The sequence below is a fragment of the Cebus imitator genome, unplaced genomic scaffold (genome assembly GCF_001604975.1).
Source record: "Cebus imitator isolate Cc_AM_T3 unplaced genomic scaffold, Cebus_imitator-1.0 Scaffold339, whole genome shotgun sequence".
Lineage (NCBI taxonomy): Eukaryota > Metazoa > Chordata > Mammalia > Primates > Cebidae > Cebus > Cebus imitator.
Window position 1 is genome coordinate 1,692,720 of NW_016107654.1, and position 22,261 is coordinate 1,714,980.

A 22,261-nucleotide genomic window follows, 5' to 3' on the forward strand; every position below is an offset into this window, starting at 1 on the left:
CCACCCTTAGCAGTTCACACCATGCATTAGCATATTGAATTGCTTATAACACGTGCTACGATGTGACGAAAAGAGCCCTCCATTTCCTGTCACCCCTGCTGGCTGTCTGCAGAGGTGCTCTGTTGCACACCCTGGGAAGCTGGGATAGCCTCTGGAAGCTTTTGTGTGGTTTTGACATAAAAAACCAATGCAGAAGCATTGGGCATAGCCAGAGGCCTTTAAATGCCTCCCACAGTAAAAACATTGAGGGAAAACAATTAGTTTTGGAGCAGGATCCGCACGTGCCAGAGGAGCAAGGCTGCTCTCAGCACAGGGTGGCGCGGGCATCGGCTGGGGGACCCGCCGTGCTCCTGCAGAAGATTCTTCTGTGCGTCTTTTCACAGGGACACGAGCTCATGAGTGGCATTTAAGTTAGGTTCAGTGTAGTCCTGCAGTTGCTTGGAAAGTGTCTGTGTGCACACCTTTGATCGCTGCCTGCCTTTCTACCCTGTAACCCAGTTCACACAGCAGTTGGGTTTGCTGATTGTACCAGGTAGAAGGGTTGCGTGGTTGCAGAACCGCGGTCTTGCAGTATGTCAGGCCAGTCCAAACCAGACACGGGCCGTACAGGAAGGCCGCACGGTCAGAAGGCGGCCGTGGCCGGCTGGGTACCACCCCCGGGAACGGGGCTGGGCCTTCTCATGGCCTTGAGCATTGTGGTTCGTATGCACGTGACCAGGTGCACACCCGACCCCTCAGACCTGTGTAGGTGCTGGGAGAAGCCCAGGCACGTTTTATTTCCATACAAGGATGCTGAGCTCTGCTGGGGTCTCTGGGATGGAGCAGGTGCAGAATGAGGGAAGCTGTGGCCTGGCTTCACGTCCTTTGTACAGAGCTCCCGCCGCAGGCTGACCTCCCTTCCCGAGTGCACTCCTGCTGTGCCTCTTGCCGTGGTGTCCAGCGGTGGCCAAGGATGAGTCCGCTTTGCTGTGATTTCACTTCACCTGCCAGACAGCGGCAGTGTCGAAGCGTTCAGGCCCAGATTAATGAATTCCGGCATGTACCTGAGGGGGACCTTCACATCTTCATGTGTCCACGTGGGCCCCCTCAGGGACAGATCTGTGGCCATGAATTGGTTGATGATGGGGCAGAAGCCTCCCGAGAATGAAGCATAGTCCCCTTTGGAGGCTGCTCCTGGCTGTTGCTCCGTTCACTGGGACCCCGGTTCTCTGACTTAACTGAGGTAGCGTCCGAAGCAGGACGCAGGGATTGTTCAGATCATGGCATCTTCTCATTGGAGCCATCAGGAAGCAGAAACCTAACAGCCCCTTCCAGAAGTCGCCGCAGCCCGCTGCGGTTGCCTGCTGACACGCTGGTGCCCTGGGCCCATCCAGGGAGGGGTCTCCTGAACAGGGCCAGGGCTGTGGGTGTGAGGCCTGCCCCGCTGCCTGTGGGGTGGCTGCCCTCGGAGGTCCGTGCAGTCGTGCATAAGGGAAGGGCCACACTCAGTCCCCCCGCTGGAGGGCAGCCATCTGCGATGTCTCCAGCTCAGGCTGGTGGTTGGATGAGTTCGCTCTTGATTGGTATCTAATGCGGCCCAAATGCTTCCTCCTACAGGACGTCTACGGTCTCTATGAGCCTCGATACAGGTCCTACGACAGCGCAGCGTCCGCCTACGCCGAGAACTACCGCTACCCCGAGCCCGAGCGGCCCAGCTCCCGAGCCAGCCACTCGTCAGAGCGGCCACCTCCCAGGTGCGGCCGTGCCCGCCCCGGCTGCCTGCCTGTCATACTCAGACCCATGTCTGTGTTGCTGGCTGTGGGGATAACTTAGTGACTTGAAAAATTCTGTATTTGTGAAGAATCATACAAACTTACCTAACATATGTATACATTTTTTCAGTATGGACAAATTGTAGGATGTATTTTTAAACAGAAATGAACACTGCCCGGGCAGTCATTAGCCGTGCTGGTTAGTTAGCATTTGGCCCCACCTCTGCGGGGCCAGACCCTGTACAGGGCTGCAAAGAGGCCACCTCTGACTTCTCTGTGAGCCCGTCTGGCCGAGCACATCTGTTGCTCCAGCCATTTGCTAATGAGGTATTCAGCCTCCCTAGAGACACAGCAGCTTTTCACCCGGCTCCGGAGGCATGGGAGGACTGGTCACTCAGGTCTAATCCCTAGACCTGTCCGGCTGGCTCCAGAAAGCAGGGCCTGAAAGCCTGTGTTTCCTTTTTTTTTCTTTTGAGACAGGTCTCCCTCTGTTGTCCAGGCCGGAGTGCAATGGTGCCGTCTTGGCTCACTGCAGCCTTGACCTCCTGAGCTCAAGTGATCTTCCCACTTCAGCCTCCTGAGAAGCTGGGACTACAGACATGCCCAATCAAACCCAGATAATTTTTTTTTAATAGAGATGAGGGTCTCACCATGTTGCCCAGGCTGGCCTCGAACTCCTGGCCTCAAGGGACCCTCCTGCCCTGGCCTCCCAAAGTGCTGGGATTACAGGCATGAGCCCCCACACCTGGCGAGCCTGTTTCTCCTTGACGTTGCCTCCTCTGCTTGAATGCTGGCAAGTGTCCCTGGCCTGCTTGTGCCCTGTACTGGCCAGCCACGCCTCTGTTTGCCATTACAGAAAAAAGGTTTGGAAAGACCTGTGGCGCTGTGCCTTCAGCCGTGAGTAAGCCTTCCTGCCAGGTCAGAGTCCTCCGGGCCCTAGAGCAGAGGAGGCTGTTGTGGATTTTCATTTCCGCAAGGGGGGTGCGCAGAGCCCTGAGCAGGGTGGGGTATGGGTCCCGGCTGCCGCACTTGGCTGTGCCCTCCAGGGCCTGAGCTGCACTCGCTCCTTGTCAGATCTGAGAGTGACTGTCTCGCACATAGAGGTTCCCTGCAGGGGGATACTGCCTCAGCTTGGTGACAGAGAAGAAGCTAGTTGTCAATGAAGACTTTGTACCTGCACTTGTTTTTGAAAGGTTCCTCATGCTTATTCTTAGAGGCTTTTAGGAGGTGATCTGAAAACTAAGGCTCTGTCTGTGACCCTCTCCCACGCCACTGGCCCTGGCGTCCTCAGCTCTGAGGGCGCGCACTGGGCCGTGTACAGCTGGATGTTCTAGGCGCCTTAGGAAGCTGGTGACGCTGTGAACCTTTGCCTTTCAGGAGGCTGTAGTTGTGAGAAAATTCCCAGTTGTGAGCTACTGTGTGTCACCCTGTCACCTGGGAAGCGGGGTTTGAAGTTAAGATCATATTCTGATTCAAAGCCTGCCAGGTCCAGGTGAGGGTGGGCAGGCAGGTGTTTACTAGAGCCCTGAGAGGCGAGAGCACAGAGGAGAGACAGCAGGGAGGGCTCCCACCCTTCGGCTCTCCTCCTGCTGGCCGCCCTGCCCGGCTCACATAGAAACCGATTCTGAGAGGCCAGTCGTAGCTCATGATACGGAGAGGCCTGTCACCAGAGGCGGGGTCAGGTCACCACAGGAGTGGCCTTGTCACTGGAGCCGCAGGCTTCCTTTTCCTTCCCGGGTTTGGATCCTGTGGCTGCCTTCAGCCCCGGTTTGCGCAGGCTTGAGAATCCTCTCTGCTCCTTCCCGTGCTGTGGCTGGGGAGTGCACGTCTGACGTGTGTTCCATCTTGGCGCTTGTGTGTGGCATGGACTCACCTTTCTGGGCCCGGTGTGCTCAGATCCCCACAGGCACTGCCTGTCTCAGCCTTGTTCGCTTTTGAGACTGTGTCGCCCCAGGTGAAGGACGGGTTGGAAAGCTCAGCTGAGGAGGCGGCGGCTCCTTGGTTTCACCCCATGTCAGATAATTTCTCCAGAAGCTGCTGTGGCGCACGTGAATGTTGTGGACCCTAGAGGGCCGCTCAGGCTGTCGGTTGGCAGGGCTTATTACTGTGGCTGAGCAGTTGGATGTGGGGGGCGATCGGGCTGGGCCCCTTGCCGCCCAGCGACAGCCCCGTCTATGCAGAGCTGCTGCGCCGGCCAAGCGACCAAGCTCAGTGGGGTGTGTGCAGCTCTCACGATGCCTCCTGAAGGGGCGTGGGAAGAGTCACTCTTTAAAAACTAAATATTGTATGAAAATTATAAAATGCTCTTAAGTCTTTTCAAGGGTCTTTTTTAGGTCTCACTCTGTTAGCCAGGCTGGAGCGCAGTGATGCCCTCGTAGCTCACTGCAGCCTCAAGACCTGCTGGCTCAAGCCATCCTCCTGCCTCAGCCTCCGAGTAGCTGGGACCACAGGTGTGTGCTACCATGCCTGGCTAATGTTTTATTGTGTTATGGAGATGGGTCTCACTGTGTTTACCAGGTTGGCCTTTCAGGAATCTTGAAAGCCCCGGAAGGTCTGATACTGGTCATTGTACTAGATTGTTCTTTCCCTGTAGCCAGAGTCAGGATCATGGCTTGGTCTACAAAACCAGCCTTTCTGATACCACGTCAGCTCCAGGAGACCTGAGGGGACGTGGGGCCATCAGAGTCCTACTCCAGGAGCACACACAGGCTCCGACAGGCAGGAGCACACGCACAGGCTCCGACGGGCACCCAGCGCATGTGTAGGAAACACCAGCAGCCAGTGGTCTGCGGTGGAGGCTGTGAAGCTGGCATTTTTGTTTGAATGAGTCAGTGAGGCTGGGCACGGTGGGTCACGCCTGCAATCCCAGCACTTTAGGAGGCTGTGATGGGTGGATCACTTGAGCCCAGGAGTTCGAGACCAGCCTGGCAACATGGTGAAACACTGTCTCTGTGAAAAATACTAAAAAATTAGCTGAGCGTGGTAGCACGTGCCTGTAGTCCCTCGGAAGCTGCAGTGCGAGGATCCCTTGAGCCCAGGAGGTGGAGGTTGTGTTGAGCTGAGATCACGTCACTGTACTCCAGCCCGTGCAACAGAGGGAGACCTGTCTCAAGAAAAAAAAATCTCAGTCCGTTTTGTGTTCTGCTGAGCATACTATCAGAAATTCTGGGACCTGTTTAGCATTGACTTATGTTGGCGACAGCAATGAGAACACAAAAAGGGTCAGTTCTTTTTGGCTGAATGGCTCTTAGTTATTTTACCAGGATAAATTTTAACTAGCTGTATGGTGGGAAATGCCACAGCCTCATCCTTGCTACTGTTTTGGATTTTCTAATTGGAGTTTTTGTACAACCAAAGTGCTTTGATGAATGCCTGTTGTTCGGGAATTATTTGTATTGGCTGATGTCACACTTTAAGAAATAGGAAATTTGTTTTTTAACAGGACTGTGTGTTTTTCAGGCAGGGGTATCCTGAAGGGTACTATGGTTCCAAAAGTGGATGGAGCAGTCAGAGCGATTACTACGCAAGCTACTACTCCAGCCAGTGCGGCTACGGAGGTACGTCGAGGAATCCCAGGCAGCTGGCCCAGCAGGGGCCTGTGCGAAAGACACCAACGACGTGCAGCCCTGGCCAGGCAGCACCTGCTGGTGACTTCCAGGAAATGTCCCCTTTTGTTAGTCTCTTCTTTATGAGCCAAAATACTGAAAATACTTTGTATTTGAAAATAATTATGTGGATATTTTTCATTATGGAATTATATCTTAATTATAGCTTGAATGCATTTTTGTCATATTGGCAGATTTCTCTGATTTTCTGGCAAAGCATAACCATCAGCAGTTCGAGAGCTGCTGTGTCCACACGTGCCTCCGTCAACATAAACGGATGAAAAGGAAATGAAATGAAAAACCATCTCCTCCGTCCCACCGGCCATGTTTCCCGTGCTCCTGGACCACAGGAGGCTGGCAGCTGCTGCCTGGGACAGTGTGGACATGGGCTGGGCCCAGTGGGCAGCGTCCTGGGTGCTCCCTGGTGGTGTCCAGCTGCAGCCACGCTGCCCTCCATGCAGCATGTACGGCACAGTGGCCATGTCCATGGGAAGAGCCTCCCCCCATTACTCTTGCCCTGGCTGTGGCCTCTTGTGCCCTGGGCCCATGAAGCCCCTCTGCAGATATCAAATATCCTCTTTGATATTTGCACCTGTTTTAAATACAGATTCTAAAAAGAAGGACGTCTTTAGAAACGATGATAAAAGACCTTTTAAGAACTTCTTCATAATACTTATTAAAAATATTTGCTGAAAATGATATACCAGTTTGTTTATAGCTCTTTTAAAGTAACCTTATGATATTGAGATTATTTTTGAAAACCTTATGAGTCACATCGAGGAGAATAAATAGTAGTAAAATTTACAGTCAGGGGATTAACTAGTAAAAAGCAGTAACCACGAAAGAGAACTGGCTGGGCACAGTGGCTCATGCCTGTGATCCCAGCACTTTGGGAGGCTGAGGTGTGGGAGAAGTACTTGAGCCCAGGAGTTCAAGACCAGCCTGGGCAGCATAGTAAGACCGCATTTCTGTTTAAAAAAGAAAAGAAAAGAAAAAGGACTTAATAAGTCATTTAGCATATTTTCTAAAGATATTTTCCTTTTAATCTAAAACACTGGTATTGAAAGAAAAATCAGCCAGTTGCCATTAGGTGGCTGGGCCCTGCAGGTCCCATGGCTTCCTGGTATGTGTCTGCTTTCCAGGAGAGAAGTTAGGATTCTTGAGGAATCCTTGAGCATTAAGTCCTGGAGTGGTGTCGCTGCTTTAGTGAAGTCCGAGGCGCAGCTTCTTTTGTGTGTTACTGTATTGATCATTAATTTCTGGCTCACAGATCCAGGTCACTGGGATCGTTACCACTACAATGCTAGAGCCAGGGACCCCCGCACCTATGACCGGAGGTACTGGTGTGAGGCGGAGTATGACGCGTACCGGAGAGAGCACTCTGCCTACGGAGACAGGTTGGTGGGGCGCCCCCGGCGGGAGGAGGCCGGGAAGCCGGGACGTGCTGGTGCCGCTCTGCCCTCAGGTCTGGGTTGTAACAGAGAGCTGTGATACTTTGTGGGAGCAGCTGCCTGATGTTTTGGTCCCTGTCTGAAAGGAAGGAGGAACCAGAGCCTCCCAGGGTTCCCAGCTTGGGCTGGTAGAGGAGGACTGGCCTCAGCATGAGGAAAGTTCAGCCCCTCAGGAGCACTTGGGAGTCCAGGCTCACTCTTTCTCATCATCCTTTCTTCTCTGTTGTGTCCTGCAGCCCAGATAAGTGGCCACACTGGGGCCACATGCGTAGTACTTCTCTACGGCCGCGCGTCAGAGGGGTCTGAGGGTGGGCGTGGTGTGCTGTGGCTCAGCCCCAGGGGTCTGCTCAGGCTCCTGGGCAGCTATGCGGCACCTGAGGACACGGCCACCCGAACTTCATCCCCCGCCTCTGTCCCCGGCTTCCTCTAGGCCTGAGAAACGTGACAGCAACTGGAGATATGACCCTCGCTTCACGGGGAGTTTTGACGATGACCCTGATCCCCATAGAGACCCTTATGGGGAAGAGGTGGACCGGCACAGCGTCCACAGCGAGCAGTCGGCGCGGAGCCTGCACAGCGCACACAGCCTGGCCAGCCACCGCAGCAGCCTCAGCTCCCACTCGCGCCAGGTGCGTGGCGGCACCCACAGACACGCGGACAGCTGTGTTTACAACCACTGTCCTTTTTGCAGTACACCTTAAGTTTTACTGCTTGCTTGGGGAGCTGACTCTGCCCGTTTGCTTTGTTTTCTAAGAGTCAGATTTACAGAAGCCACAACATGACCGCCAGTTCCTATGAGGCCCCACTTCTTCCAGGCTCCTTTCATGGTGATTTCGCCTACGGCCCCTACCGCAGCAATTTCAGCAGTGGCCCGGGCTTCCCAGATTATGGCTATCCTGCAGACGCCGCCTGGCCGGCTTTGGAGCAAGGTGTGTGCTCAGCAGGATGGAGGGATGCCGGGTCACCCCGCTGGGGCGCCACCCAGCCCGGGATCCGAACACGGAAGTCAGGGCTGGGACTGGAATTGCGATGACCTGGCCTGGCTCCTCCCTGCAGAAGAAGGATGGCTCTGTCCCAATCCGTCCTTCCCAGAGGCAGAGCATGTCAGGACGGGCCGACACTGTCTCTTTGATTGCAGTTTGGCCTCAGGCCTGAGAGCTGGCCTGGCTGCCCCATTGTGTGCTTACAGTGTGACTCTCCGGACAGTCACGTTCAGGCTCTGGGCAGCCCAGTCACATCCCCATCACTGGCCCCTTCGCTCAGCAGTCTTGCAGGAGGGAGCTCCTCATTCCCCTTGGAGACTCCGTTCCTGCAGCTGTCCTGTGTGTCGCAGGCAGACTTCCCTTCTAGGATGCTCACGTGCCTTTTCTTGGAAAACTGCAGAAATATATGTAAAGTTACAGAATTTAACAGTGGATTGAATTCCCTTTTTTTTTTTTTTTTTTTTTTGAGACAGAGTCTTGCTCTGTCGCCCAGGCTGGAGTGAAGTGGCACAATGTCGGCTCACTGCAACCTCCACCTCCCAGGTTCAAACGATTCTCCTGCCTCAGCCTCCCAAGTAGCTGGGATTACAGGTGTGTGCCACCACACCTGGTTAATTTTTGTATTTTTAGTGGAGATGGGGGTTTGCCATGTTGGCCAGGCTGGTCTCGAACTCCTGACCTCAAGTGATCCATCCACCTTGGCCTCCCAAAATGCTTGGATTTCAGGTGTGAGTCACTGTACCCGGCCTGATTTTCTTAAAGTATTGTTTCAGTTCACAATATTTTTTCATTTCTTTTTATTTTATTTTATTAAGAGACAGAGTCTTGCTCTGTCACCCAGGCCGGAGTGCAGTGGCACGGTCACGGCCTCGATCTCCTGGGTTCAGGTGATCCTCCTGCCTTGGATTCTCCCAGAGTGCTGGGATTCCAGGCATGCACCACTGCGCCTGGCTCCTTATTTTCTTTCTTGCTTGAGGAGTTTTGCTGTCCTTTTTGCTGCGTGCTGCGTGGTCACGGCAGTCTGAATTTGCTTTTGTGAAACTGAGAGAGCTCGGGAGTGGGCCAGGCCCGGGAGGAGCAGGTCCTCCTGAGCCCCAGGACAGTGTCATGAGGGTGTCGCAGGAGCTGTCTCGGTGTACAAGGGAATAGCTCTCGTTTTTAATGAGTCAGATGTTTCTCTTTTCCTGACACATGCTAAGTCCTACCCGTAAGCATGATGTTAAACAGCTGTTGACTTAGAGCTGGAAGTTCACCCTGGTGAATCTTAACGCAGGATTTCAGTTGTGTGAGCACAGTGAAAGTCTAGCCTCGGAAGCATCAGTGACAACCTGATGGTTTCTTTTTCATTTATTTTAAATGTAGTTTCATCAAGACCAACTTCTCCTGAGAAATTTTCAGTGCCTCATGTCTGTGCCAGGTTTGGCCCTGGCGGTCAGCTTATCAAAGTGATTCCCAATCTGCCTTCGGAAGGACAGCCGGCGCTGGTCGAGGTCCACAGCATGGAGGTAATGGCGCATGCAGAAGTGCGGCGTCCCTGCGCTGCCGCCCGGGGATCTCCGTCCGTTTGTCGTCTTCAGCTGCCAGTTCTTGTCTCTGGATGTGTGTTCTTGGAAATGTTTACTCCTGTGAATATTCAGTTTGTAGGGTTTTGGCTCTGTTTGGTGATGTCTTTTTCTTCCTAGAAGGCAGTATCGTAAGCATCTGCCTTAGATGTTAGACTACACATTTTCTGTCCTCGTTTTGGGGACGTTTGCTTTATTGGTACTTTTCAGTGATGGATGTAGCGGGTGGGCCTGGCACTGCCCATGTGAAAGAGGCGGGTGGGGTGGATGGGCCTGGTGCTGCCGAGGTGAGGGGGGCGGGTGGGGTGGGTAGGCCCGGGGCCGCAGGGGTGAGGGTGGTGGGTGAGAGGGTGGGTGGGATGGATGGGCCCGGTGCTGTAGAGGTGAGGGGCGCTGGTGGGGGGGGGCAGGTAGGGTGGATGGACTGGGTGTTGCCGAGGTGACGGGAGCTGGTGAGGGAGGCAGATGGGATGGATGGGCCCAGGGCTGCCAAGGGGAGGGGGGCAGGTGAGGGTGGTGGGTGGGGTGGATGGGCCCAGCGCTGCCGAGGGGAGGGGGTGCTGGCATGCACCTCCTCCTGCAGCTTCTGCAGGCCTTTTCTGTCGCATGTGTTGGGATTCTGCCTGAGGCTCTGGAGAGAAGAAATGGATCTCACTGCTTAAAATAAAGTTTGAAATCATGCCTGTGGCCCAGACAGGCCATGCTCCACGTAACAGCCTTGACAGACCCTTCACCCGCTGTGGGGAGGGGCAGGACGGGTGGGGCAGTGGGCGGGCCGTCCTCTCCTCTCACAGGCCACATTTGTGCCTGGCTTGGCCAGCCATGCAGCAGCGTGGATGGGTGCTCGCTGCCGCTGACCTGTGGCCCTCTCCTCATAGGCCCTGCTGCAGCACACATCCGAGCAGGAGGAGATGCGGGCGTTTCCAGGACCCCTGGGCAAGTACGTTCCTTGTTGAGGTGTTTTCTTTGCCAAGCCCAGCCTGGCAGACACCGCTGCTCACTGTCTGTTCTTTCTGCAGAGACGACACCCATAAAGTGGATGTTATTAATTTTGCACAGAACAAAGCCGTGAAATGTTTGCAGAAGGAAAATTTAATTGACAAGGAGTCTGCAAGTCTCCTTTGGAATTTTATCGTTCTCCTCTGCAGGCAGAACGGGGTGTGTTTCTTTTTACTTCTAGAGCGTTTCTTCTTGTTGCTTCATTTCGTCTTGGGAATGCTCAGCCTCCCTGAGGAACTGAGCGGGATCTGCGTGCCCAGCTGTGGAGCCTTGAGGGCTCCCTAGGCAGCGCACCCTAGCAGCTGGGTGCGGACGGGGAGGGAGCCTGCGCTTGGGTTGAGAGGAGGTTTCAGCCCAGCCCTGCCAGCCTCGGGGAGTTGCGGGTCCGGCGAGGTCCAGGGTGGGACTTCGTGCCTACGGTGGTCTCACCCGTCCTCACTGGAGAGCCTTTTGTTCTCCTTCCTGTTCCTCTCGACTCAAACAGACCGTGGTAGGGACTGACATTGCGGAGCTTCTGTTACGAGACCACAGAACAGTGTGGCTTCCTGGGAAGTCGCCCAATGAAGCCAACCTGATTGATTTCACGAATGAGGCAGTGGAGCAGGTGGAAGAGGAGGAGTCCGGCGAGGCCCAGCTCTCCTTCCTCACTGGTGGTCCCACGGCTGCCGCCAACTCGCTGGAGAGAGAAACTGAGAGGTTCCGGGAGCTGTTGCTGTATGGCCGTAAGAAGGTGCGTCCCCGTCGTGGCGTGTGTCCACTGGGTCGGGCCTGGTGGGGGATGCACTGTCCGGAGGGATGCAGCCCCTCGGGAGCATCCACGCTGCATGTAGTGCTTCGGGTCTTGCAGTTCCTGGACAATGCTGGACCCTCCCTCGTGCGCTGTCCTTCTGGAGGTGTTCATGTCGGTTTCCTTCTATTTCCAGTGTTGGAGACCTGCAGATTCAGTTTCCAGTCATTTAACAAATGCACATGTTGAGCACGGGCTGTGCCCCCCGCCCGCTGTGTGTGCTGAGTCTCGGATACAGCTTGTGTGAGAGACTTCGTGGCATTCTCACAGAGCCAGGCTTGAGTACACAGCCCAGAAGTCGTTGGGTGTTGGGAGGGTGCCCTGAGTCCAGTAGAGGCACAGTGTGTGGGAAGGCCGCTGCCAGGTGGGCAGCGCGTGCGTGTAGCGTCCAGTAACTGCAGTCACAGCCAGGGGGCCAGGGCAGGCGGGCGTTCTGAGACAGGAGCCTGCTCTGGGAGAGTAGGGTTTAGGGGCCCATAGTGACCACAGCAGGGACAGTGTGCGCACAGGAGGGCCTGTCTAGGGTGCATGATGTCCACTTTGGACATGCGGAGCAGGAGAGAGGCCCGCTCATGGGCATGTGTGGCCTTGAAGAGCAGAGATATTGGATAGGCCCAGAGCTCTCTCTCCTCTTATGTCATGATAAACTCAGAAAGGGCATATTTGACCAGTAATTTTTTTTTTTTTTGAGACAGGGTCTCACTCTTGCCCAGGCTGGAGTGCACCAGCGTGATCACAGCCTCCTGGGTTCAAGCGATCCTCTCCTGTCCCAGCAACATGCCGCCATGCCTGGCTAATTTATTTTTTTTGAGTCAGAGTTTTGCCATGTTGCCAGGCTGGTCCTGAACTCCTGGCCTCAAGCAGTCCACCCGCCTCAGCCTTCCAAAGTGCTGGGATCACAGGCGTGAGCCACCATGCCCAGCCTGATCAGTGTGATTCTGTTATGGGTGTTTTATAACTGGTTGAAGTCATGTCCCCTGTTAGCTTTTATTAACCCCTTCTTTGACTGTAGCATTTTTGCCTCCTAGCCAGAAGTTCTAAATTATACCCCAAGTTACTTTGGCGAAAGGTGAGGCTACGTTACTGAAGCCACTGTCTACACTGAGAGGATATTCACGGAGGCCTTCTTTTGGAACTGGGGAATTGACTTGAGCGTGTTTCTCCGTGTACAGGGCAGTGTGGCAGGCAGCACTGTGTGGCTATCCCTGTTTGTGATTAGCGTGCTTGTGTTTTATGCTGAAAACGGGTCATAAAAGCAGTGAATATCTACAAATACCCACTACCACGGGGACTTTAAAACTCGGGAAAATAATGAAATGCTGACATGTCTTTAATCTCCAAATGGTGAATAAGTATGTTTTTGAGGCCGTTGGGTTGTCTGTGTGTTTGCTGCTGTGTGAAGACACACGGCCTGTTGCCTGTCGTGACTCATGTCATGTGAGCCCCTCCGATAACTCACCAAGGCCCCTGAAATGCCTTGAAGGATGCTTTGGAGTCTGCCATGAAGAACGGCTTGTGGGGTCATGCTCTGCTGCTTGCAAGTAAGATGGACAACCGGACGCACGCCCGAGTCATGACCAGGTACAGTCCCATGGCGGCCCGGCCCAGTCGAGAGCCCCGTTGGCTCCCTGCAGCACGCGGCGTCCGCGCACTCGGCGCAGGCGACAGGCGGATCTCACTTGGCTCTGCTCTCCCACACAAGCTCGGGCTTCCTTGACCTCCAGGCTTCCTTGGGTCATACTGCAGAGAGCTTAAAAAGTTTCTTATTAACTGCATGGTTCTTAATATTTCATTTACAATCTCAGTGAATTCCTTTGTCTTCGTCTTCTGTAACTTTTTTTACATTCTGGGTTTTGCTCTGTTGCCCAGGATCTCGACCCACTGCAGCCCCTGCCTCCCAGGTTCAAGTGATCCTCACACCTTGGGCTCCCAAGTAGTTGGAATATGTATACTTTGCCTATGTGAATAAGTCTAGTCATTACATCAGAGGGCTGAGGTTGGGTTTTTAAAAATTTATTATTATTTTATTTTGAGATGGAGTCTTGCTCTGTCGCCCAGGCAAGAGTGCAGTGGTGCTGTTTCAGCTCACAGAAGTCTCTGCCTCCTGGGTTCAAGTGATTCTCCTGCCTCGGCCTCCTGAGTAGCTGGGATTACAGGAGCAGGCCACCACACCTGGCTGATTTTTATGTTTTTAGTAGAGACAGTAAGGCAGTTTCACCTCGTTAGTCTCTAACTCCTGATCTCAGGGGACCTGCCTGCTTCGGCTTCCCAGAGTGTTGGGATTACAGGTGTAAGCCACTGCGCCCAGCCGGATTTGTTTTTAGCTGAGCCAGCATAGGGTCCTTCTGTGTTTATGTCTGCCTAGGTTTGCCAACAGCCTCCCAATCAACGATCCCCTGCAGACTGTCTATCAGCTCATGTCCGGGCGGATGCCCGCCGCGTCCACGGTGAGTGGCACTGCCTGGTGGCTACTGTGGAGTTGCTTCCCTCCCCACGCTGGTGACCCCGGCTGTGTGGAGTTGGAGTGCTGCTGGCTTCCAGGAACGAGGCTTTGTTTCGTTCTTCCTCATGTTAGTGCTGTGGAGATGAGAAATGGGGAGATTGGAGGCCGCACCTCGCCATGGTTTTGTCCAACTTGAACAACAACGTGGACGTCGAGTCCAGGACGATGGCCACCATGGGCGACACTCTGGGTAGGTCAGGGCGGAGACGGGTGTTGGGCCACACACATGGAGCGCTGAAGGCTCGGTTGTCTGTAGCATTGGCAGGAATCACAAGAACCCGGCCTTCGTGGTCCAGCTGGTGTCTCGAGTGCCTTCTGTGTGCACCCTTAACTTCCGCGAGCATTCCCGGCCGCTGAGGCTCCGCCTGTGTTTTTTCTCTCCCCAGCTTCCAAGGGCCTCTTAGATGCTGCACACTTTTGCTACCTTATGGCCCAGGTTGGATTTGGGGTTTATACAAAGAAAACTACAAAACTTGTCTTAATTGGATCAAATCACAGGTAAAGAATCAAGTCAGTGTAGTCCTGTAAGTTTTCCTTTAAAAGTAAAAAAAAAAAAAAATCCTTCTCTAGTTAATTTAGAAATGGCCAGAACCGTGGTTTTGCTTGCGAGTGATTTTCTCCAAGGCTGGTTATGACAATAATTGTCCATTTTTCTCAAGTCAAAGTAATTCCCTTTCTCTGTAGTTTACCATTCTTAAAGTTTGCGACCAATGAAGCGATCCAGAGGACGGAGGCCTATGAGTACGCCCAGTCCCTGGGGGCCCAGACCTGCTCCCTGCCCACTTTCCAGGTAAGAGGTGCTGCCATCCTGCGGCGGGGCAGGCGCACAGTCTGACAAGCTTTTGGTTACTTAGATTGTTGGATTTTTTTTGTTTGTTTGTTTTTTGAGTCCCAGTCTCGCTCTGTTGCCCAGGCTGGAGTGCAATGGCGCAATCTCGGCTCACCGCAACCTCTGCCTCCCGGGCTCAAGCAGTTCTCCTGCCTCAGCCTCCCAGCAGGTCCACGCCACCATACCCAGCTAATTTTTTTTTTGTATTTTTTGGTAGAGACGGGGTTTCACCATGTTGGCCAGGATGGTGTCGATCTCTTGACCTCGTGATCCACCCCCACTCAGCCGCCCAAAGTGCTGGGATTACAGGCTTGAGCCACAATGCCCAGCAGATTTTTTGAATTCTTATGGAAAAAATGGTGTGTTTTTTTTTTTTTTTTGAGGGGGAGGATGTTGAGAAGACATTTGATCTGTAATGCTAAGAAACTACATCGCATTGAATTGAGTATTTCCGTTTGCATTTGACTTCAGGTACTTTCATAAGCCTTTTTTGTTTGTTTGTTTTTAAGGAGACAGGGTCACACTCCTTTGCCCAGCCTGGAGTGCGCTGGTGTGATCACTCCCAGGCTCAAGTGACTCACCTCAGCCTCCAGAGTGGCTGAGACTATAGGCATGCAACACCGTGACCCACTAAGTTTTTTATTTTTTTTGTAGAAAAAACGATGTTGCCCAAACTGATCTTAAACTGCTGGGCTCAAGCAGTCCTCCTCTCTCAGCCTCCCAAAGTGTTGGGATTTCAGGTGTGAACCACCATGCCCAGCCCGTATGAGCTATTTTTAATATTTGATGGAGGTATTCTCTGATGCAGTATGAGGGTAATGTGTATAAAATATGTAGAGGAGGGGACTCAGTGGCTCACGCCTGTAATCCCAGCACTTTGGGAGGCCAAGGTGGGTGGATCACCTGAGCTCAGGAGTCAGAGACCAGCCTGGGCAACCTAGCCGGGTGTGGCAGCATGCGTGGGTATTCCCAGCTACTCAGAGGCCGAGGTGGGAGGATGGCGTGAGCCCAAGAGATTGAGGCTGCAGCGAGCTGTGATTGTGATCACTCCAGCCAGGGTGACAAAGTGAGACCCTGGCAAAAAAGAAAAAAAAAAATAAATAGACTCAAGTATCTAGAGAACGTCTGTGGAGCAGCTTGCGCTGCCCAAAAGGCAGTGGCCTCAGTGCGGGCAGTCGGGACGCTGTGGCTGTGAGAGCGAGGTGGCCACATGAAAGGGATGGGGGGAGGCAGAGTGATGTTCTTACCAGCTTAGTCCTTGACTTTGCTCTTGAAATCCCTCAGGAACAGGGACTAGGACTTCGGTCAGCGGGCATGGGGGGAGGGCGACAATGGTGAGTGACGCGTCCTGAAGAGTCCGCAGCTCACAGGACGATGCTTGGACATGGGAGAGCCACGGGACAGCAGGGCTCCGTCTGTCCTTTCAGGTGTTTAAGTTCATCTACTCCTGCCGCCTGGCGGAAATGGGGCTGGCCACGCAAGCCTTCCACTACTGCGAGGCCATCGCGAAGAGCATCCTGACGCAGCCGCACCAGCACTCCCCGGTGCTCATCAGCCAGCTTGTGCAGGTGCTGCCCCCCACCCCCCGCAGGCAGGGAAGGAGGGCTTCCAGGGCCCCTGGGCATCGGGGTGGCGTCCTGAGGGTTCAGACGCGCATTGTGGTAGGCGCGTGGAACCTGCCTCTTGGGCAGGTGAAGATCTTTGAATGGCTTTGTGTGTTGCCTTTTCGCCTGGGGACTGTCAGGCACCATGTGCCAGCACAGAACATTGGCAGCGAGTTTCACCATCAGAAGGAACTGTCTGTAGGATACTCTTTTTTTTTAGATGGAGTGTCACTCTGTCGCCCAGGCTGGAGTGCAGTGGTGCAATCTCAGCTCACTGCAAACTCCACCTCCCAGATTCAAGCAATTCTCCTGCCTCAGCCTCCCGAGTAGCTCAGATTACAGGCGCCCACCACCACGCTCGGCTAATTTTTTGTACTTTTAGTAGAGACAGGGTTTCACTATGTTGGCCAGGCTGGTCTTGAACTCCTGACCTCAAGTGATGCATGCATCTGCCTCGGCCTCCTAAAGTGCTGGGATTATAGGCATGACCCACCACGCCCGGCCAGGATATTCTTATTTTGAGGCAACTTAGTCTGGTGGTTGATAGCTTAAGTGTCCAGAACTCAGCAGCCTTTGTTTGACTCCTGGCTGCACCGCTCTGGCCTTACTTTCTTCCCTGTAAAACAGAGGCGGCGTGACTGGCAGAGAGAGTGGGCGACGCCATGCTCCCTTCACCTCTGGGCAGTAGTTGCATTTGTAAGAACCTGCTCATGGGATACCCAAAAAAACTTATTAAGGACATTTTTAGACCCGTTTCAAAGTGGAGAGAATCATTCGGTCCTTATCCCCACATCAGTGGTTACAAACACAAGGCCAAACTTGGGTTCTGCTCCCCACCCGCACCCCGCTCTGCATCCCCCAGATTTGGACGCTCTCAGGTGAGTCCAGCTTTTTTGGAGTCAGGTCCACATGGTCACTTGGCAGCCTTGGGCCTGGCCTGTCCCATGTGGGGCCAGCACTGCCCACCCAGTGCATGTGGGCAGAGAGGTCACCTACAGCAACTTCTCACGGTTGCCCAGCGTCCAGTGCTGGGTGTGTCACTAAGCACATGCTGGAAATGTGTGCAGCTAACTAAACTTCATCTGCAGTGTAACGCTGCAGCTGCATTGCCCCCAGAGTCGGGGCATTTTGAAGACGGCTCACTTGTCACCTGGCGGTGACAAGGGCCTCTGATTTCCACCCGTGTCTAGATGGCTTCCCAGTTACGACTCTTTGATCCCCAGCTGAGAGAGAAGCCAGAAGAGGAGTCCTTGACCGCACCTGCCTGGCTGGTTCACCTGCAGCAGGTGGAGCGGCAGATCAAGGTACAGCCTTGGCTCCGAGTGGCATGGAGGCATTTGGCAAGGTGGTTTCTGTCCTTGTCATTTTCACACTGACAGTACCTAAAGACAGCAAAACTATAGATGTGTGCCTACTAGAGCTCCCTAATTCCCCAGAAAAGGCGTGGTGTGCCTCCTATCGTCCTGAGGTGGGGACGCAGCAGTGCGGTGGTGGCGGGTGGGCAGGCAGGCGGGCGTCCGCTGCAGTGCCATAGGCTACTTCCACAGGTGGGCCTTGTTCTCCCTCAGGAGGGGGCCATGGTGTGGCCTCAGGACGGAGCCTTCCCACAGCAGTGTCCCGGCACGCCAAGCTCCGAGGTGGAGCGGTTGGAGGGGCCAGGAGTCAGTCAGCCAGTGGCCCTGGGGATCGCCAACCCACTGCTGGCCGTGCCCACGCCGAGCCCTGAGCACTCGAGCCCAAGCGTGCGGCTGCTGCCCTCAGGTGAGCCCAAGCTTTCTGCTGGCTGAGTCGTGGCCTGTGCTCTTGTTTCCTGAAGAACTGCTTTCAGATATGGACTGTTGAGGCAGCATCTCACAGCACCACGGTGCTCCTCAGTCTCCTCCTGTCTTTCCTTCGTGCGTTCTCCCCCGCTGAGGCCATGGAGACTCATGGTTTTCCATGTCCGTAAATGCTCATGAGCTGGCAATACTGCCCTGAGCACCCACTGCCTGCTCAGCCTTCCTGCTTGCTTCTTGGGAGTCTCAGCCACACTGTGCTGCCCTCGGCTGTGTTCTCTGCAGCCTGCTTCTCCCAGTTGGCCCCGTCGGAGGAAGGGTCAGCCCAGTGCTCCTAGGAGTCAAGTCCAAATGGCCTCATGTGCTTCTCGGCTTCCTCAGTGAACCTCGCGAATGCCCGGATGAGCCCGGCTCCCTCCTGCTCACTGCCTACTTCTGCCCCAGACCCTCCAGGGTCTCCCTCTCTCCTGTAGACAAGCCAGGGTCCTCACGATGGCCACAGGCCCTCCAGGATCGGCCTTAAGCCCTCCTGCCCTGGTGCCATATCCACTCCCATGCTGGGCACCAGCCACGCCCCTGATGTGGGCCCACGGCCTTGCTGCCCACCCTCCTGCCTGACATCCACCCCACTTCGTCCTCATACGCCATTACCACTCCCTGGTTGATTGCTCTCCTTAGCACTTTCTCTTCTCACTCAGTTTATCTGTCCCCATCCCCATGGGGACCCAGCATTTTTGTTCTTGACGCATCAGGGGCCTAGCGTAGTACTGACAGGCAGCAGCCCTCCCTGGTTTTATGTTGAGTTAGAGGAATGAATGAGTGAATGAATGAGTGGCCTGTTTGACCCCTGGCCATGGAGGAGAGGACTCAAATGGAGCATAGCTTTGTGCCAGGCGGCCACTGTAGGCTTACATCTAGGCAGGCTGTGCCCTGGAGCCGGTGTGGTGCTCAGTGACTACGCAGGTGTTCATCCTGCCCCACTCCTGGAAAACGAAGTGAATGTTCCACTTTTTTCCAAACCGCTGATGGTTCAGATGGGACAGTGGCTTCAGGGCCTTTGGCTTTACTGGATCTCCCTTATAAAAGCAATGTGGCTGTGCAGACTAACCTGTCCTAAACGTGTCTAGCATCAGCTCCTTCCAGTGACCTCCTCTTCTCCATTGTTCCCATGCAGCTCCGCAGACGCTCCCTGACGGCCCATTGGCCAGTCCTGCCAGTGTGCCAATGTTCCCAGTGCCACCGCCCCCAGGGCCCCTGGAGCCGGGTCCTGGCTGTGTGACCACAGGGTCTGCACTTGGCTTCCCAGATTCCTCCAGGCCTGATCCTGCAACTCTGGGCCTGGGGCCTGGCCTGCCGCCTGGCGTGCCACCTCTTCAGGAAAGGAGACAGCTGCTTCAGGAAGCCAGGAGCCCAGACCCAGGTGGGGCTGTGGAGACGCTGTCTTGCGAGCAGAAGCAGTGTTGGGCGTGGGGTTTGGTGGAAGAGATGGAATTTATTTGACCTTGAAACAAGCTACTTAACTTGTCTTAACGTAGACTAAAATCCTGGCAGTTAGTAGTCTGGATGGCTTAGGAGTCTCGCCGTGATAGCAGGTTAGCAGTAGTTTCTTTTGTGAGTCGGCTTTTTATGATGTGAGGCTTAAATGGCTGTTCAGGGCAGGGCACGGTGACTGTGGCTGTCCCAGGATCTGTCTTCAGACGGTCCTTCTGAACGCCTGGCGACACGCACGGGGCAGGTTATGAACTTCTGTCTGGAAGTCAGTTTGGTGGATCTTGTCCCTGGTATGTGTCTATATGGACGAAGCAAAACATAAGCCTGACTTTAAAGAATAAAAGAGTTGGCTGGACACAGTGACTCACGCCTTTAATCTCAGCACTTGGGAGGCCAAGGCAGGGGGATCACCTGAGGTCAGGAGTTTGAGACTATCCTGGCCAACATGGTGAAACCTTGTCTCTACTGAAAATACAAAAATTAGCTGGGAGTGGTGGTGCGTGCCTGTAGTCCCATTACTCAGGGGGCTGAGGCCGGAGAATGGCTTGAACCTAGGAGGTGGAGGTTGTAGTCAGCTGAGATCGAGCCGTTGCACTCTAGCCTGGTGACAGAGCAAGGTGCCGTCTCAAAAAAAAAAAAAAAAAAAAAAGTCACGCTGGCGTGGTGGCAGCTGGGTGGGAAGGCGGTGCGCCTCCTGGTCTGCGCCGCACACACGTCCTGCCTCCTTGCGTTCCGCTCCGGCAGCACGAAGGTCTCAGTTGCTGTCTTTCCCGTTGACAGGGACGGTGCTGCAGGAGGCGCCTGTTGGAAACTCACTCTCGGAGCTAAGCGAAGAAAATTTTGCTGGAAAATTTGCTAATCGGGTACTTCGTCACATTTTCTTCAACTATTTGTTTTCCATAAAGTTCATCTAGTGGGCACCCAGACTCCTTGTTGAGGTGTAGGTAGGGTGATGGTGGTGAGGACTGTGAAATTGCTTCTTAAAGTGAAAGTGCTTCTAAGTAGCTTTCATCCTCCAAATATAAAGAGTTGGCGAAAACACTGGTAGGGAAAGATGAGGAAGAGATCATTCAGTAGCATAGAAACAGTTACTTTAGGAGAAATTCCGAAATATAATCAAATCCCCTTATTAATTTTAATTCTTCTAAAATGGGCACCTTCCCTGATTTATACATCTCTTTCTCTTTTTTTTTTTTGAGACACAGTCTGGCTCTGTCACCCCGCTGCCTGGAGTGCAGTGGTGTAATCTCGGCTCACTCCAACCTCTGCCTCCCGGGTTCGAACAATTCTCCTGCCTTCAGCTCCTGAGGAGCTGGGACTACAGGCCCGTGCCAGCACGCCCGGCTAATGTTTGTATTTTTAGTAGAGACGGGGGTTTCACCATGTTGGTCAGGCTAGTCTTGAACTCCTGATCTCATGATCTACCCACCCTGGCCTCCCAAAGTGCTGGGATTACAGGCGTGAGCCACTGTGCCTAGCCGTCTGTTTTTCTACAGAATCTCTAGTTTTTTTCTCACAAGAGGATGTCCTGGAATACAAAAGAATTTTTAACATTTTCACTGGTTTTCCTGAAAGTGAGATTTGTCTGATCAGACATATTTGGTATAAATACCTCCTCTATTTGCTCTGCTCCTAGCCTGGAGGGATGGTTGCTTTTATACAGACCGCATTCTGGAACCTTCCTTACAGATACTCAGCTCTTCATGGGCCTCCCCCATCAGTAGGCGATTACTGTAGTTTGAACTTGAATTAGGTCTTTTACCCTTTACAACATTATGTTCCCAGAAAAGCAAAAATGAGGGTTGAACTATTAAAAACTGGGAATGGAACCAGGAATAAATATTTGTAAAAATCACTGTATCTTTGAGACGCCTGCCGCCCGCCCTGGCCAGTCTTACCCTCAGTGAGTGCTCACGCTCCCCTTCTTCCAGCCGCTGATCTCCAGTGAACGCCCGCGTTCGGAGGTGCCCCCAGGGTGGGATCATGCTGACTCGGGTCCCACGCAGCCACCTCTGTCTCTCTCACCCGCTCCCGAAACGAAGAGACCCGAACCAGCCGCCAAGAAGGAGACAAAGGACGCTAAGAAGGTAGAACAGCGCCGCGTGCACCTGCGGCCGGGAGGGTCTGGGCAGGGGGCTCGCTTCCCAGCGCACCGCCCTCATTCAGCCGCAAGCTTCACCTTCTGAATCAAACAGCCGAGTTCGTGAAGGGCGCATGGCATGTTGGGTGTCTGTGTATTGGTGCCCTCAGATAGCTGCCCACCCACGTCAGCATGGGGACACGGCCTGGCTCCCAGAGGTCTCCTCTAGGCATTGCCTTTCAGTCACACCTGTAAGGAGCTAGGCGGCAACCACTCCTTTGTCACTGTGGCGTGTGCCTGTCACAGGCTCCCGGATCCTTTCTCCTAGTTGTGGGCGTTGGGACTGCTTTCCATGTGGGGCTGGAACCCATCAGGCCTAGGAACCTTCCTGCCTGTCTCCTGGGGAATGTGCATGTTTTTCTGAGGCACATGCCGGGGAGTGGAGGGCTGAGGTCGCAGGATGAGCCTATGTTCAGCTTTAGGAGACGCTGCTGAGCAGTTGTCCTACATGGCTGGACCAAGTCACATGTCCTGCAGCAGACAAGGGCCCCAGACGTCCCTCGTCTTCACCAGCACTGGGCAGTGCCAGGCCCTTCACAGCTGTTGGGCTGGGTTGATGACATGTCATTGTGTCTCACTCTGCTTCTCCCCAGCGAGGTACGACGCTAGCACCTTCTCTGCCTGTTCCATCTCACTGCGCTTTTGAGACAATGCTTGTTCAAGTCTCTGTCCGTTTTGGTTTCCATAAAGATGGGGTCTCACTATGTTGCCCAGGCTGATATCTAACTCCCGGGCCCTAGTGATGCTCCTCTGCCTTGTAGCTGGGACTGCAGGTGCAGCC

At 54.0% G+C, this 22,261-nt stretch overlaps 1 protein-coding gene across 7 annotated transcripts in view; it reads left to right on the plus strand.

Moving 5' to 3' along the window:
• Positions 1–22,261, plus strand: part of SEC16A (SEC16 homolog A, endoplasmic reticulum export factor) — a 39,917-nt gene that overhangs the window by 9,159 nt on the left and 8,497 nt on the right. For all 7 annotated transcript variants that reach the window (XM_017505621.2, XM_017505623.2, XM_017505622.2 and 4 more), the window contains exons 3-22: positions 1,597–1,733; positions 5,211–5,308; positions 6,627–6,753; positions 7,238–7,436; positions 7,562–7,736; positions 9,153–9,295; positions 10,231–10,292; positions 10,372–10,510; positions 10,836–11,081; positions 12,622–12,719; positions 13,504–13,585; positions 13,714–13,831; positions 14,028–14,139; positions 14,326–14,431; positions 15,898–16,038; positions 17,265–17,378; positions 17,643–17,835; positions 19,024–19,269; positions 20,121–20,203; positions 21,272–21,427. In XM_017505621.2, coding sequence (XP_017361110.1) covers positions 1,597–1,733; positions 5,211–5,308; positions 6,627–6,753; positions 7,238–7,436; positions 7,562–7,736; positions 9,153–9,295; positions 10,231–10,292; positions 10,372–10,510; positions 10,836–11,081; positions 12,622–12,719; positions 13,504–13,585; positions 13,714–13,831; positions 14,028–14,139; positions 14,326–14,431; positions 15,898–16,038; positions 17,265–17,378; positions 17,643–17,835; positions 19,024–19,269; positions 20,121–20,203; positions 21,272–21,427 — 2,775 coding nt within the window. The remainder of the gene's footprint in view (positions 1–1,596; positions 1,734–5,210; positions 5,309–6,626; positions 6,754–7,237; positions 7,437–7,561; positions 7,737–9,152; positions 9,296–10,230; positions 10,293–10,371; positions 10,511–10,835; positions 11,082–12,621; positions 12,720–13,503; positions 13,586–13,713; positions 13,832–14,027; positions 14,140–14,325; positions 14,432–15,897; positions 16,039–17,264; positions 17,379–17,642; positions 17,836–19,023; positions 19,270–20,120; positions 20,204–21,271; positions 21,428–22,261) is intronic.